Below are 12711 nucleotides of genomic sequence, written 5' to 3' on the forward strand. Positions count from 1 at the left end.
GACCCCCACAGCCTGGCACAGACCCCCACAGCCTGCCACAGACCCCCAGCAGCCCCGCATAGACCCCCGACAGCCCGCCGCAGACCCTGACAGCCCGCCACAGACCCCCGACAGCCAGGCGCAGGCCCCCAGCAGCCCCGCACAGACGCCCGACAGCCCCGTGATCCCCGCACACCCCCGCGATCGCCGCAGACACACACAAGCAACCGCACACAGACACGCACATCTTCCCCGCACACAGTCTCCGCCCACACACACAGTCTCCGCCCACACTTCGCCCACACACTCTTCCCCCTTCCCGATCTGCAGCATTTCTCGCAGCAAAACTGCAGATCTTTTTTAGATCTGCGGTTTTGCTGCGGATATCTGCGGTTTTGCTGCGGATGTGCCCGACTCAATGCAAGTCAATGGGTGCAGAAACGCTGCAGATCCCCACAAATAAATGACATGCTCCTTCTTTTAACCCGCAGCATTTTCAGTGCGGAGTTTTCCGCACCATTAGTACAGCATTTTTTTTTCCATTAATTTACATTGAACTGTAAATCACTTGCGGATCGGCAGCGTTTCTGCGAGGTAAAAAACGCTGCAGATCCGCAGGAAATCCGCAACGTGTGCACATGGCCTAAGGCTGCTTTCACACATCAGTTTTTTGCCATCAGTCGCAAAAAATTGTGAAAAACTGATGTGACGGATCCGACTAGGGGGGCTGGCTAAAAAATCCTAAAACAATCGGAGCATGCTCAGTTAGAAAAAAACAGAATCCATCGCCATAGGCTTCCATTCTAACAAACGACAGACGGTGATGGATCCATCGCTGTCCGTTTTTTCGACGGAGACAAAAAACTTTATTTTTTCGGTTGTCTCCAGCCTCCGGTCAAGCTATTTTCGACGGATCCGGTGAATGACAGATGAAACGTGAGGCCATCCGTCGCTAATACAAGTCTATGAGAAAAAAATGGATCCGGCGGCATTAGACACGGATCGGTTTTTTTTCAAAATTCGACGGCTTGCAACTGATGGCAAAAAACTGATGTATGAAAGCAGCCTAAGATCATGTGATGTCTCCCTGCTGGGAGGTCAGCACTTTAAAAGCCTCCACCTGATGCTGCTTTGTATAGGATTGCAGTCTGTGGTCTGGTCAGTAGAGGAATGATTGGGTTGGTTATGGGTGCACTATGTTACAGTAGCTGGTGGCTTGTGCTATGCATGATCTATGTGATGCTGCCCAGTGCTGGGATGGCAGAAGGTGCTTTGGGTTGTGCTATACAAGGTGTGTGCAGTAGTGTAACTTGAAGTGTGGGGACCACAATTATTGGACATCTCTAGTAGTATGAGTGTGCAAGCTGCTTGCTGGGGTGCTGGTGCCTGTTGTTCACTGATGTCAGCTGGCTCTTGCTGCTGGATTGGTTGTGGGAGTCCCATCATTAGTGTCTAATATGTTGGTGATTATTTTGCTACCTATGGCAAGACTGAACCACTATAATACTGCCCCCTATGTACAAGAATATAACCACTATAATACTGCTCCCTATGTACAAGAATATAACCACTATAATACTGCTCCCTATGTACAAGAATATAACCACTATAATACTGCTCCCTATGTACAAGAATATAACCACTATAATACTGCCCCCTATGTACAAGAATATAACCACTATAATACTGCCCCCTATGTACAAGAATATAACCACTATAATACTGCTCCCTATGTACAAGAATATAACTACTATAATACTGCTCCCTATGTACAAGAATATAACTACTATAATACTGCCCCCTATGTACAAGAATATAACTACTATAATACTGCCCCCTATGTACAAGAATATAACTACTATAATACTGCCCCCTATGTGCAAGAATATAACTACTATAATACTGCTTATTTCTCTCCAATTATAAAATGTCCACTCTATACATAATGGATCCCTACAGGTGTTGCTATAATATATTTGCATGAGGCTGGTAGGCACCAGGCCTATGTTTTGATATTGGTAGTCCTTATTATGGAAACCATTGCCACCTGCTGCTTTGTTCAGTGATGCTTCACTGTGAAAAAGAAGAAAAAAAAAAAAACACGCATTTTTGTGATTTTTAAGGGCAGGCGGTGTGGGAGTGTGGTACGGGACCTTTAGGGTATGTGCACACGTTGCGGATTTGCTGAGGATCCGCTGCGTTTTTTGAGGTGCAGAAACGCCTCAGGTACAATGTAAATCAATGAAGAAAAAAAAATGCTGTGCACACTTTGCGCAAAATCCGCTGCGGAAACGCTGCAGTTTTAAGGAAATAGCATGTCAAATTTTTTTTTGTGAATCTGCAGTCATTATAGAAAACCGCAGGGGTAAAAACCGCAGCAAATCTGCAAGAAAACCGCAGCAAAAACACGCTGCGGAACTGCACAAAAAACTGCAGGTGCGTTTTCTGCCAGGAGAGACAGAATCCGCACCAGAAATTCCTAAGCCGAATCCGCAACGTGTGCACATAGCCTTAGAAGGGGAGTTTGTAGCGCAAAATGGCCGTCGTCCAACTTTCCGCACACCTCCTGCCCATCACTCCTTCTGCTGTCTATTGAAATAAAGGCCTATTTTACCGAATCTTGTGGTGAGGGCCACCTTTCTTCACAAAACTCCTACTTCTATCTACAGCTGAGGGTTTGTTATAACTGTGTACAAGGTAATAACCCCTGTGCAGCACAAACCTCCTGGATTGCTGCTGGATCCATTCTAACTGACTCCTGGACACGTGCCCATAGTCTTGCATTGCAGTAAATTATCAGGAATCCGTTTAGGGTATGTATCCACAGTCAGGTTTGCTTCAGGCTTTGGTCAGGATTTTATGCAGGTAAAATCCTGACCAAAACTGCACCTGAGGTCACTGGCAGGTCACCTGCGGTGTTCCTGCGTGTTTTGCTCATTGTCGCAACATGCTGCGTTCCGAAAAAACGCACCGCATGTGCGTTTTTGCGGGAAACACGCATGCGTTTTTTAATGCACAGTGGAGACGGGATTTCATTAAATCCCCTCCACTATGCTGTAACATCTGGACGCTGCGTTTTTGACGCTGTGGCTCAACGCTGCGTCAAACGCAGCGTTTCCTGAACGTGGACACATACCCTTAGAGTCCGAAGTGATTAGTTTGGATTCATGTGTACCAGACTCTCAGCTGTGAGATGTATTTAGCTCCTTTAATTCACTGAGTGGCAGTGTTTGTGGTCAGTGGTGACAACTGTGGGTGCAGCTGAGTCCGCCCTGTGTCCACGACTGTGACCTGTGGTGTCTGACTGTGCTGTGGGCTCTGCTGCTGTCCACTTGAGGTCTTGCTCGCTATGTAGTGTTTCTGGACCTAAAGTAGTGGCTTTTTTTTTTTTTTTTTTCCCCCACCCCCACCCCGGATCTATTAAGTGTAGAACATTCTCACTAATGGTTGGCTGCAAGTTGCTCAGACCTGCCCCCTGAGTTTGCATTGGTGAGTGGTGTCCTCTATACACCTTAGGCCCTCTACCCCTCCTCTTGCTCCTTTGTCCAGGTGAGAAGCCTTTTGCACCCTGTGAACGCTGCTCTATTACCCCTCTCTTCCTGTGCACGGATGAGGGGTCTTGTGACCCATCCATGTCCAGGTTAATGTTCCACAATCCCATGTGACCCCCCTGTGTACAGGTGAATGCTGCATGTGGCCCCTGCTCCATGTGATGCTGACTCTCCTCTCTTCTAGAATACCACCTGTTGTGATGAGCTGTTGGCACTGGGATTCCAGCCCACTGGCTGAGGACAGGGCACAGTGCAGGAGTAGACTGGACCTCTCGATGGAGTTGGATGAGGAGGTGCTCAACAGGATCCTGGGCTCCTGGAGATCCCGAAGAGTGGTACCTAAGCCCCCTGCTGTGGTGAAGCCCAGTATGTGCTGTGAAGCAAGCAGACTGCGGACATTTACAGTGTGGCCTGGGCCCAGCACCATTTGCCCCCGTCACCTTGCCAGGGTTGGCTTCTACTACCTGGGCCCTGGTGACCGGGTTCAGTGCTTCTGCTGTGGAGTCCTCCTGACATGTTGGGAACCTGGAGATGACCCACGAGATGAACACCATAAATTCTCTCCCTCATGCCCCTTTTTGCTGGGTAGAGAGGTGGGCAATATCCCCTGTGCAGGTGGCAGGGACTCTGTGGATGGGCAAATTCTTGGACAACTGCATCGGTTTCCTGAGGATGAAGAGCTGACTTTGGTGGTGGCATACCCTGAAATGGTGGAGGAAAGGGAAAGACTAGCAACATACAGTAACTGGCCTCCATATGCTGAGCTGACCCCAGACGTGCTGGCCCGGGCGGGCTTCTTTTACACTGGTAAGTGCAACTCCAGAACTTCAGTAGGTGCTAGATGGGGATTTATTATGCCCCCTAAACTACCTTTTACTGCTGTATGGGGGCTCTGTCAGGTAGCCACCTCAATGCTGTTGGCCCTAATGGCCAACCCTAACTTACTAGGAGACCTTCCCAATGAAGATGGGTCAAACTGTGCTAACAAATGGTTAAAACAGTTTTGTTTTGTTTTCCCAACTAGTAGCACAGTATCTGAAGGAAGAAAAGCCTGATAAATGACATGTGAGAAGGAAGCATTAATATATGATTTTGTCCATGTTGTGTTGCTCCTGAATTTATCTAGACTCTAACAACAAGCCCTCAGCTATTGGGAGGCCTTGGCTCTCTAGCTGTGTGGTTTGTTTTTGTTTTTTTTTGTTTTTTTTTTTAATTCCCCCAGCCTCCTGGATGTTAATCTTCTCAGTATCTCTGCTTACATTCAGTGAATAGAAACTGTTGATGGAAGGTCCTGTACACTGCAGCCTGGGGTCAGGTGTTGGGTCCTGGACATGTGATGGTCACTAGTGGTGAGAACTCGCCAGTCTCACTGGACCAGCAGGGAACAAAGGGATAACTGGGGAGGAGTGGGCAATGCCCAATATGTAGTGTAGCTTCTATGGCGCACACTACCTTTGGCTCATGTTTCTGACATCTATCATCTTGTGTAGGACACGGCGATAATGTCAAATGTTTCCACTGTGATGGTGGACTGAGAAACTGGGAGCGGAGAGATGACCCCTGGAGGGAGCATGCAAAGTGGTTCCCAAGGTGAGACCCCTGATAATCGTGCAATCCTCAGGCTTCAGTAATGTGGGTATATGACTCCGGCACTGGCATCCCAGGCCTTCACCACATACAATCCTTGCAGGTGCGAGTTCCTCATACAATCCATGGGTCTGGCCTATGTCCGTGGCGTGCAGGAGACTTTATTCAGTCCAGAAAGTACAGTGAGTTCGGTGAGTATGTGGATGCTAACTTGTTTGTTTTTGTTGTTGTTTTTTTTTTTTTTTTTTTTTAATTTTCCCAGAGGAGGGCTCTTACAGTATACCCCCTCCAAAAGAAGAAACAAACAAACAACCATTACAGCAAAGTGGATAACCCAGCTGCATATCCCCAGTGATCACCAGGTGGAGCTCTCAGTAAGGCCTACATGGGTGACAGGACCACCTGATAATGGGGCCCTGGAAAGAGCTGATTGTCTAGGAGAATATAACACAAGGTAACTGGCATCTCTAAAACTTTCTTGCTATTCTCTCCATAGCCTGAATCTCCGAGGTCGGAGGACAGGAGCTCGGGGAGCCGCAGCGGTGAGTGTCTTTCTGTCTGTACCACAGAGGCCAACAGTTTGAAGGCCAGCGCTATACACACATACCTCCCAACTTCTGAAGATGGGAAAGAGGGACAAAGTTTGCGGCGCGCGAAGCGCGCCGCGGCAAATTTTAGGCCACGCCTCTGACCACACCCATTCATAATTAGTCACACCCATATCCACGTCCCAAGCACACCCATTTAGCACTGCTGATCACACTGTTTCATATACAATACTTATAAACAAAAAAATATGGCCACACAGTGCTCCATACTGTATAATGACCACACATGATGCCCCATACTGTATAATGGCCACACATGACGCTCCATACTGTATAATGACCACACATGATGCTCCATACTGTATAATGACCGCACATGATGCTCCATACTGTATAATGACCGCACATGATGCTCCATACTGTATAATGGCCGCACATGATGCTCCATACTGTATAATGGCCGCACATGATGCTCCATACTGTATAATGACCGCACATGATGCTCCATACTGTATAATGACCGCACATGATGCTCCATACTGTATAATGGCCGCACATGATGCTCCATACTGTATGACCGCATGCATACTGTATAATGGCCGCACATGATGCTCCATACTGTATAATGACCGCACATGATGCTCCATACTGTATACTGGCTGCATATGATGCTCCATACTGTATAATGACCGCACATGATGCTCCATACTGTATAATGACCACACATGATGCTCCATACTGTATAATGACTGCACATGATGCTCCATACTGTATAATGACCCCACATGATGCTCCATACTGTATTATGGCCACAGTTCTCCATACTGTATAATGACATACAGGCACGCAGCTCACACACATGCAGCATCACACACACACAGTATCACACATACACACGCAGCATCACAAACGCAGCTCACAAACACATGCAGCTTTGACACAAATGCATCACACATGCAGCCATCACACACACACGCAGTCATCACACACACGCAGTCATCACACACACACAGTCATCACACACACACGCAGTCATCACACACACACGCAGTCATCACACACACACGCAGTCATCACACACATGCAGCCATCACACACACACGCAGCCATCACACACACACGCAGCCATCACACACACACGCAGTCATCACACACACACGCAGTCATCACACACACACGCAGTCATCACACACACACGCAGTCATCACACACACACGCAGTCATCACACACACACGCAGTCATCACACACACACGCAGTCATCACACACACACGCAGTCATCACACACACACGCAGTCATCACACACACACGCAGTCATCACACACACACGCAGTCATCACACACACACGCAGTCATCACACACACACGCAGTCATCACACACACACGCAGTCATCACACACACACGCAGTCATCACACACACACGCAGTCATCACACACACACACGCAGTCATCACACACACACACGCAGTCATCACACACACACACGCAGTCATCACACACACACACGCAGTCATCACACACACACACGCAGTCATCACACACACACACGCAGTCATCACACACACACGCAGTCATCACACACACACGCAGTCATCACACACACACGCAGTCATCACACACACACGCAGTCATCACACACACACGCAGTCATCACACACACACGCAGTCATCACACACACACGCAGTCATCACACACACACGCAGTCATCACACACACACGCAGTCATCACACACACACGCAGTCATCACACACACACGCAGTCATCACACACACACGCAGTCATCACACACACACGCAGTCATCACACACACACGCAGTCATCACACACACACGCAGTCATCACACACACACGCAGTCATCACACACACACGCAGTCATCACACACACACGCAGTCATCACACACACACGCAGTCATCACACACACACGCAGTCATCACACACACACGCAGTCATCACACACACACGCAGTCATCACACACACACGCAGTCATCACACACACACGCAGTCATCACACACACACGCAGTCATCACACACACACACGCAGTCATCACACACACACACGCAGTCATCACACACACACACGCAGTCATCACACACACACACGCAGTCATCACACACACACACGCAGTCATCACACACACACACGCAGTCATCACACACACACACGCAGTCATCACACACACACACGCAGTCATCACACACACACACGCAGTCATCACACACACACACGCAGTCATCACACACACACGCAGTCATCACACACACACGCAGTCATCACACACACACGCAGTCATCACACACACACGCAGTCATCACACACACACACGCAGTCATCACACACACACACGCAGTCATCACACACACACACGCAGTCATCACACACACACACGCAGTCATCACACACACACACGCAGTCATCACACACACACACGCAGTCATCACACACACACACGCAGTCATCACACACACACGCAGTCATCACACACACACACCCAGCCATCACACACACCAGATACCTCATACACACATGACACACACACAAATGCAGCATCACACATCTCACACACACACACACACACACACACACACACACACACACACACACACACACACACACACACACACACACACACACACACACACACACACACACACACACACACACACACACAATCTCCTCTGTGGTGCAGGGGCGGCTGATCTGTCCATGTGCAGCTCTTCAGTTTCTCTGGCTGCTCACAGCTCTGCACTGTCCCGGCACCTCCCCCGTCTCTCCTTCTCTGCCGGGATAGCAGCTAAGAGCAGGAGACGCCAGAGCTCTGTGCACACACAGGAGGAAGTGAGTCGCTGACCTCTCATCTTGATCGCTGCTGGCTCTCTTCCTCAGCGTGGCAGCGCCGCACACACAGGGGGCGGGGGCGGGGGAGGGATCGGTCGGGAGGAGACCCAGCATGTATAAGAAAAAAAAAACAGCCACAAACCTAATCGGGCTCTCTCTACGTCCCGGAAGTGGGCGGGGCTTCACCGGCGGCCGCAAATTCGGGATTTTAAATGCCCGAAGCGGGACAGCGGGACAGCGGGACCCCGGTGCCAAAGCGGGACTGTCACGCTGAAATCGGGACGGTTGGGAGGTATGATACACAGATGCCTAAAAAATGAGGTCTCTGGACTTGACAATGATGGCCATGCATAGTCACGTGACCATCTCACTACTTGCATTGTAATCCCCCAACTGTGTGCTTATGGCTAGTGTCAGGTGCTTGGCTATGTGCTCCATTAAGGCATCCTAGCCATCTCCTCCAGACAGCTATTGGATGGGCTCCTCCATGGTTACACGTGTAACTTTGCGTCTTCTCCCTTGGATGATGAGTTTGGAAATTGCACACCTCAATTGGGGTAGCCCCATGTAGTGGTGCCTGTGCACTCTACAGCTCTGGTGGGCAATGTTAAGTGGGCTCTACACTACAGCCACTGAGACATGCCAGGATATTGGGGGTTTGAGTAACTGGATTAACCCCTCCCTTGCAGATTCTCCTGGTGACAGGCAGGCCTTCCTTCACTCATCTGTAGCCCAGGGTGCTCTGCAGATGGGGTTCGATGAGGACTTGGTGGCTAGCTTGGTTCAAAGCCAATTCCTGCTGACTGGAGCCCCTTACAGCTCTGTCTCTGACCTGGTCCATGATCTAGTCCAGGCAGAAGAGAGTCGGGCACACACAACAGGTATATACACAGCCTGCGCAGAGCAAAGTGTTGGCCTGTGTGGATGTTGAGTGTTGTAGTCATCAGGATGACGGAGTGGTGGCTTCTAGTGCAATGACTTTGCATGATGTGTTTTGTGCCACTTGAGTTGATGTGCTTAGCTCTGTAGTTCCTTCCAGAGCTGCATCCTAAGCTATGGGTTCCAGTTGCTGTCACTCCCAGCAGTGACATAATGTAATGCAGCGGAGTATGAGACACACATCTGCCTGTGTAGTTAGATTTCTAAATGCAGCTTTGGATGTGAGTGGAGTAAAATTGTCTGAATGCAATTCCAAATCGGGTGCCCCCTGTCATAACCAAGTGCATTGTGTGGTGCTGCTGTACACTGCTGTGACCAGTGTTCTCCCTCCAGACTTTGTAAGGGTTCCTGAGGCTCCAGCACCAAGAGAAACTGCAGAACCCCAACCTCCAAAAGAGCCAGGTAATGCTGCTGTCATCTATTGGGGATGGATTACAGTAAATGTGTAAGGGCTGTATTCTAGTAGTGGGTTTATTATAATGTACATGGAGCAGTATTGCAGTAGTAAGTCACTCGGTAGAAGAGCAGTGTTATAGTAGGGAACCTAGATGGAAGTAATACAGCAGAGAATTATTTATACAATATCCCTCTCTATGAAGGCAGTATTATAGTAGTTATATTCTTGTACATAGGGGCAGTATTATAGTAGTTATATTCTTGTACATAGGGGCAGTATTATAGTAGTTATATTCTTGTACATAGGAGCAGTATTATAGTAGTTATATTCTTGTACATAGGGGCAGTATTATAGTAGTTATATTCTTGTACATAGGAGCAGTATTATAGTAGTTATATTCTTGTACACGGGCAGTATTATAGTAGTTATATTCTTGTACATAGGGGCAGTATTATAGTAGTTAGTCACACTCATAGTAGAAGAGCAGTATTAGTTCAGAACCTAGGTGGAAGTAATACAGTAGAGTGAATTATTTGTCTCTCTCCATAAAAGCAGTATTGTGGCTTATTTTCTTGTCCATAAAGGCATTAGAATGGTAGCATACAACACCTTAACTATGATGTGTAATTATGCTCCAGAACTTAATGGTATTTGTTGCTGGATTGTTTCTCTTTCCAGACCACTCACTCAGCACTGAAGAGCAGCTCCAGAGGCTGAAGGAGGAGAGGATGTGTAAGGTGTGTCTGGATAAGGATGTGTCCATGGTCTTTGTGCCATGTGGACACCTGGTGGTCTGTATGGACTGTGCCCCCAATCTTAGACACTGCCCAATCTGCAGGGCAAGTATCCGAGGCAGTGTACGGGCCTTCATGTCCTGATGGCTAGAAGGGGTGAGTAAAATTTCAGCACATTATTATATCTCAAAGAGAACCAATAGTGGTGGAAATTAAACAGTTTTATTAATCTGCAGAAATGGAATTCATGGCATTCTGAGGCCATGCGGCCACTGTACCGACAGTTGGGCTACCAGGAGGAAATTTTATTTTATTTTTTTTTGGCAGCCTTGTTCCTTCAGTCACCGCTCAGGATGTGGTGAGAGGCAGCTTTAGTGCTTCAGAGCTGTCAGTCAGTGCTGTGGTGTTATTACAGCCGCCACTTACTAAGTGTGAACAGTGATTGATGCCGCACCTCTGACTAAAAGCCGGCGGGTTCTTGGAGAAAAGGTCACTTTTTTTGCCTGACAGCGGGGCTTTCACTATGGCCGCTGCATGGCATCAGAAGGCTATTGACCTGCAGATTAACCGCATGTCTGCAGGATAATGGCTATTTTTTGACATGGCGGGTTCCCTTTAAACTAATCTAACCTGACCCTCAATGATCACAAATTTAAGTGCCCCTCACCAGTCAGACCTGTTGGTAAATCTAATGACATGATGTTGTAATTGTATCAGATGCCATGGAGGATCTTCCTCGCTGCTGCATACTAACCTGACATGTGGACAACGGACTGGTCCCCTTCCAGTTTCTGCATCTGACAGTGGCCTGTACTGACGACTAAAGAAGGGTTCTTTATATTTAATATTTGCTTAATAAAAGATGTTAATATAATGCTGTGGAAAGTTTTGCAATAAAATATATAATGTTTTATAAAATGGTCTCCTGCTTATATGGCCCTAGTTGTAAGTGCCCCACCCCCAAACAGTTAACCTACGATGCCCATGTAGTTCTGTTACCGCTTATGATCGGCATTAAATGCTCCAAAACACCTACAGAAACTAACTACAGACTATGGGTATTCTGCAGATACAGATAATATTGTGCTGCCCAATGAGCTCATACAGAAGGAGCTGTAGATACTGCTATGACCACCAGGGGGCAGTGTTGACCTGTTATAATTTGAGCACAAGTCTACCCTACATATTCATGTGGTAGAGGGGGCAAATGATGAGAATTACAACTGCAGACCACAATGTCTCTTCAGATCACTGCTTGGCTCAAGCTTGGGGTGAGTTTCAGATGACCTTCAAACCCCAATACACAGTTCAGCAAAGCTGACGTCTCTTACCAGAATATGATGATGATCGGCATCCAGAGACACTAATAAAAGACTGACTTTTTATTTCACATGATCATTGCTTGTTTTGGAGAGAACAAGTTTGTCCTATTGTGAGAGGGAAGAGTAGAAATCCTAACATTGTCCATGGCGGGGTACTGGGCCTAGGAGTCCCCCATAACATCCAATGACCAGTAATGTTCCGTCTATGGACTCCTCTGGTCCATGTGCAATTCTAAAAGATGACGTGGTGATGGTGGGATGAGAAGGCCAATACTGCAGATGGAAGAGTCTTGACTTCTTCAAGGGTGGCATAAATCAGAGCTTGGCTATGCTCCAACCTGGTCGTGCGTGGCAAGGTATCGAGGTGAAGTCTGCGTTGGCTCCATAAGGCAACTCCATTTAGTCTGGTGTAATCTGATCAGTCTATACCTGATGTCAAGAGCCACCATTATGCTGGGGTCACTGCTGCACGTGGAGCTCGTAGACAGCGACTGGAGCTCGGCTTCCTGTACATGGCACCACAACATGTCACTTACGACGGTCTGGAGCAGAAAAAAAGATATCAGATTTCTAACATTTGTCATCTTTCTGCACTATTTTTACAAAAAAAGCTGCATTATATTATATTCTTGTAAATAGGGGCAGTATTATAGTAGTTATATTCTTGTACATAGGAAGCAGTATTATAGTAGTTATATTCTTGTACATAGGAAGCAGTATTATAGTAGTTATATTCTTGTACATAGGGGCAGTATTATAGTAGTTATATTCTTGTAAATAGGAGGCAGTATAATAGTAGTTATATTCT

At 47.5% G+C, this 12711-nt stretch overlaps 2 protein-coding genes across 7 annotated transcripts in view; one reads left to right on the plus strand and one right to left on the minus strand.

The window, feature by feature from the left end:
- The first annotated feature begins 1095 nt into the window (after positions 1-1095).
- Positions 1096-11499, plus strand: BIRC7 (baculoviral IAP repeat containing 7). 5 transcript variants are annotated; one of them, XM_077252911.1, is made up of 9 exons: positions 1096-1137; positions 3715-4337; positions 5021-5120; positions 5221-5308; positions 5614-5659; positions 9201-9392; positions 9784-9852; positions 10526-10737; positions 11299-11499. In XM_077252911.1, the coding sequence occupies exons 2-8, from the start codon at positions 3731-3733 to the stop codon at positions 10723-10725; spliced, it is 1302 nt and encodes a 433-aa protein (XP_077109026.1). In that variant the 5' UTR covers positions 1096-1137; positions 3715-3730; the 3' UTR covers positions 10726-10737; positions 11299-11499. The 5 variants fall into 5 exon arrangements, with proteins under 5 accessions (XP_077109026.1, XP_077109025.1, XP_077109029.1 ...); XM_077252910.1 differs by having other exon boundaries at positions 1114-1270; XM_077252912.1 differs by lacking the exon at positions 1096-1137 and adding an exon at positions 3239-3468.
- Positions 11500-11936: 437 nt separating this feature from the next.
- The window catches only part of NKAIN4 (sodium/potassium transporting ATPase interacting 4), a 51951-nt gene continuing 51176 nt past the window's right edge, over positions 11937-12711 (minus strand). For both annotated transcript variants that reach the window (XM_077252916.1, XM_077252915.1), the window contains one exon: positions 11937-12445. In XM_077252916.1, the coding sequence (XP_077109031.1) occupies positions 12432-12445 (14 nt within the window). In that variant the 3' untranslated portion in view covers positions 11937-12431. The remainder of the gene's footprint in view (positions 12446-12711) is intronic.

This window comes from Ranitomeya variabilis, chromosome 4 (assembly GCF_051348905.1).
Source record: "Ranitomeya variabilis isolate aRanVar5 chromosome 4, aRanVar5.hap1, whole genome shotgun sequence".
NCBI lineage: Eukaryota > Metazoa > Chordata > Amphibia > Anura > Dendrobatidae > Ranitomeya > Ranitomeya variabilis.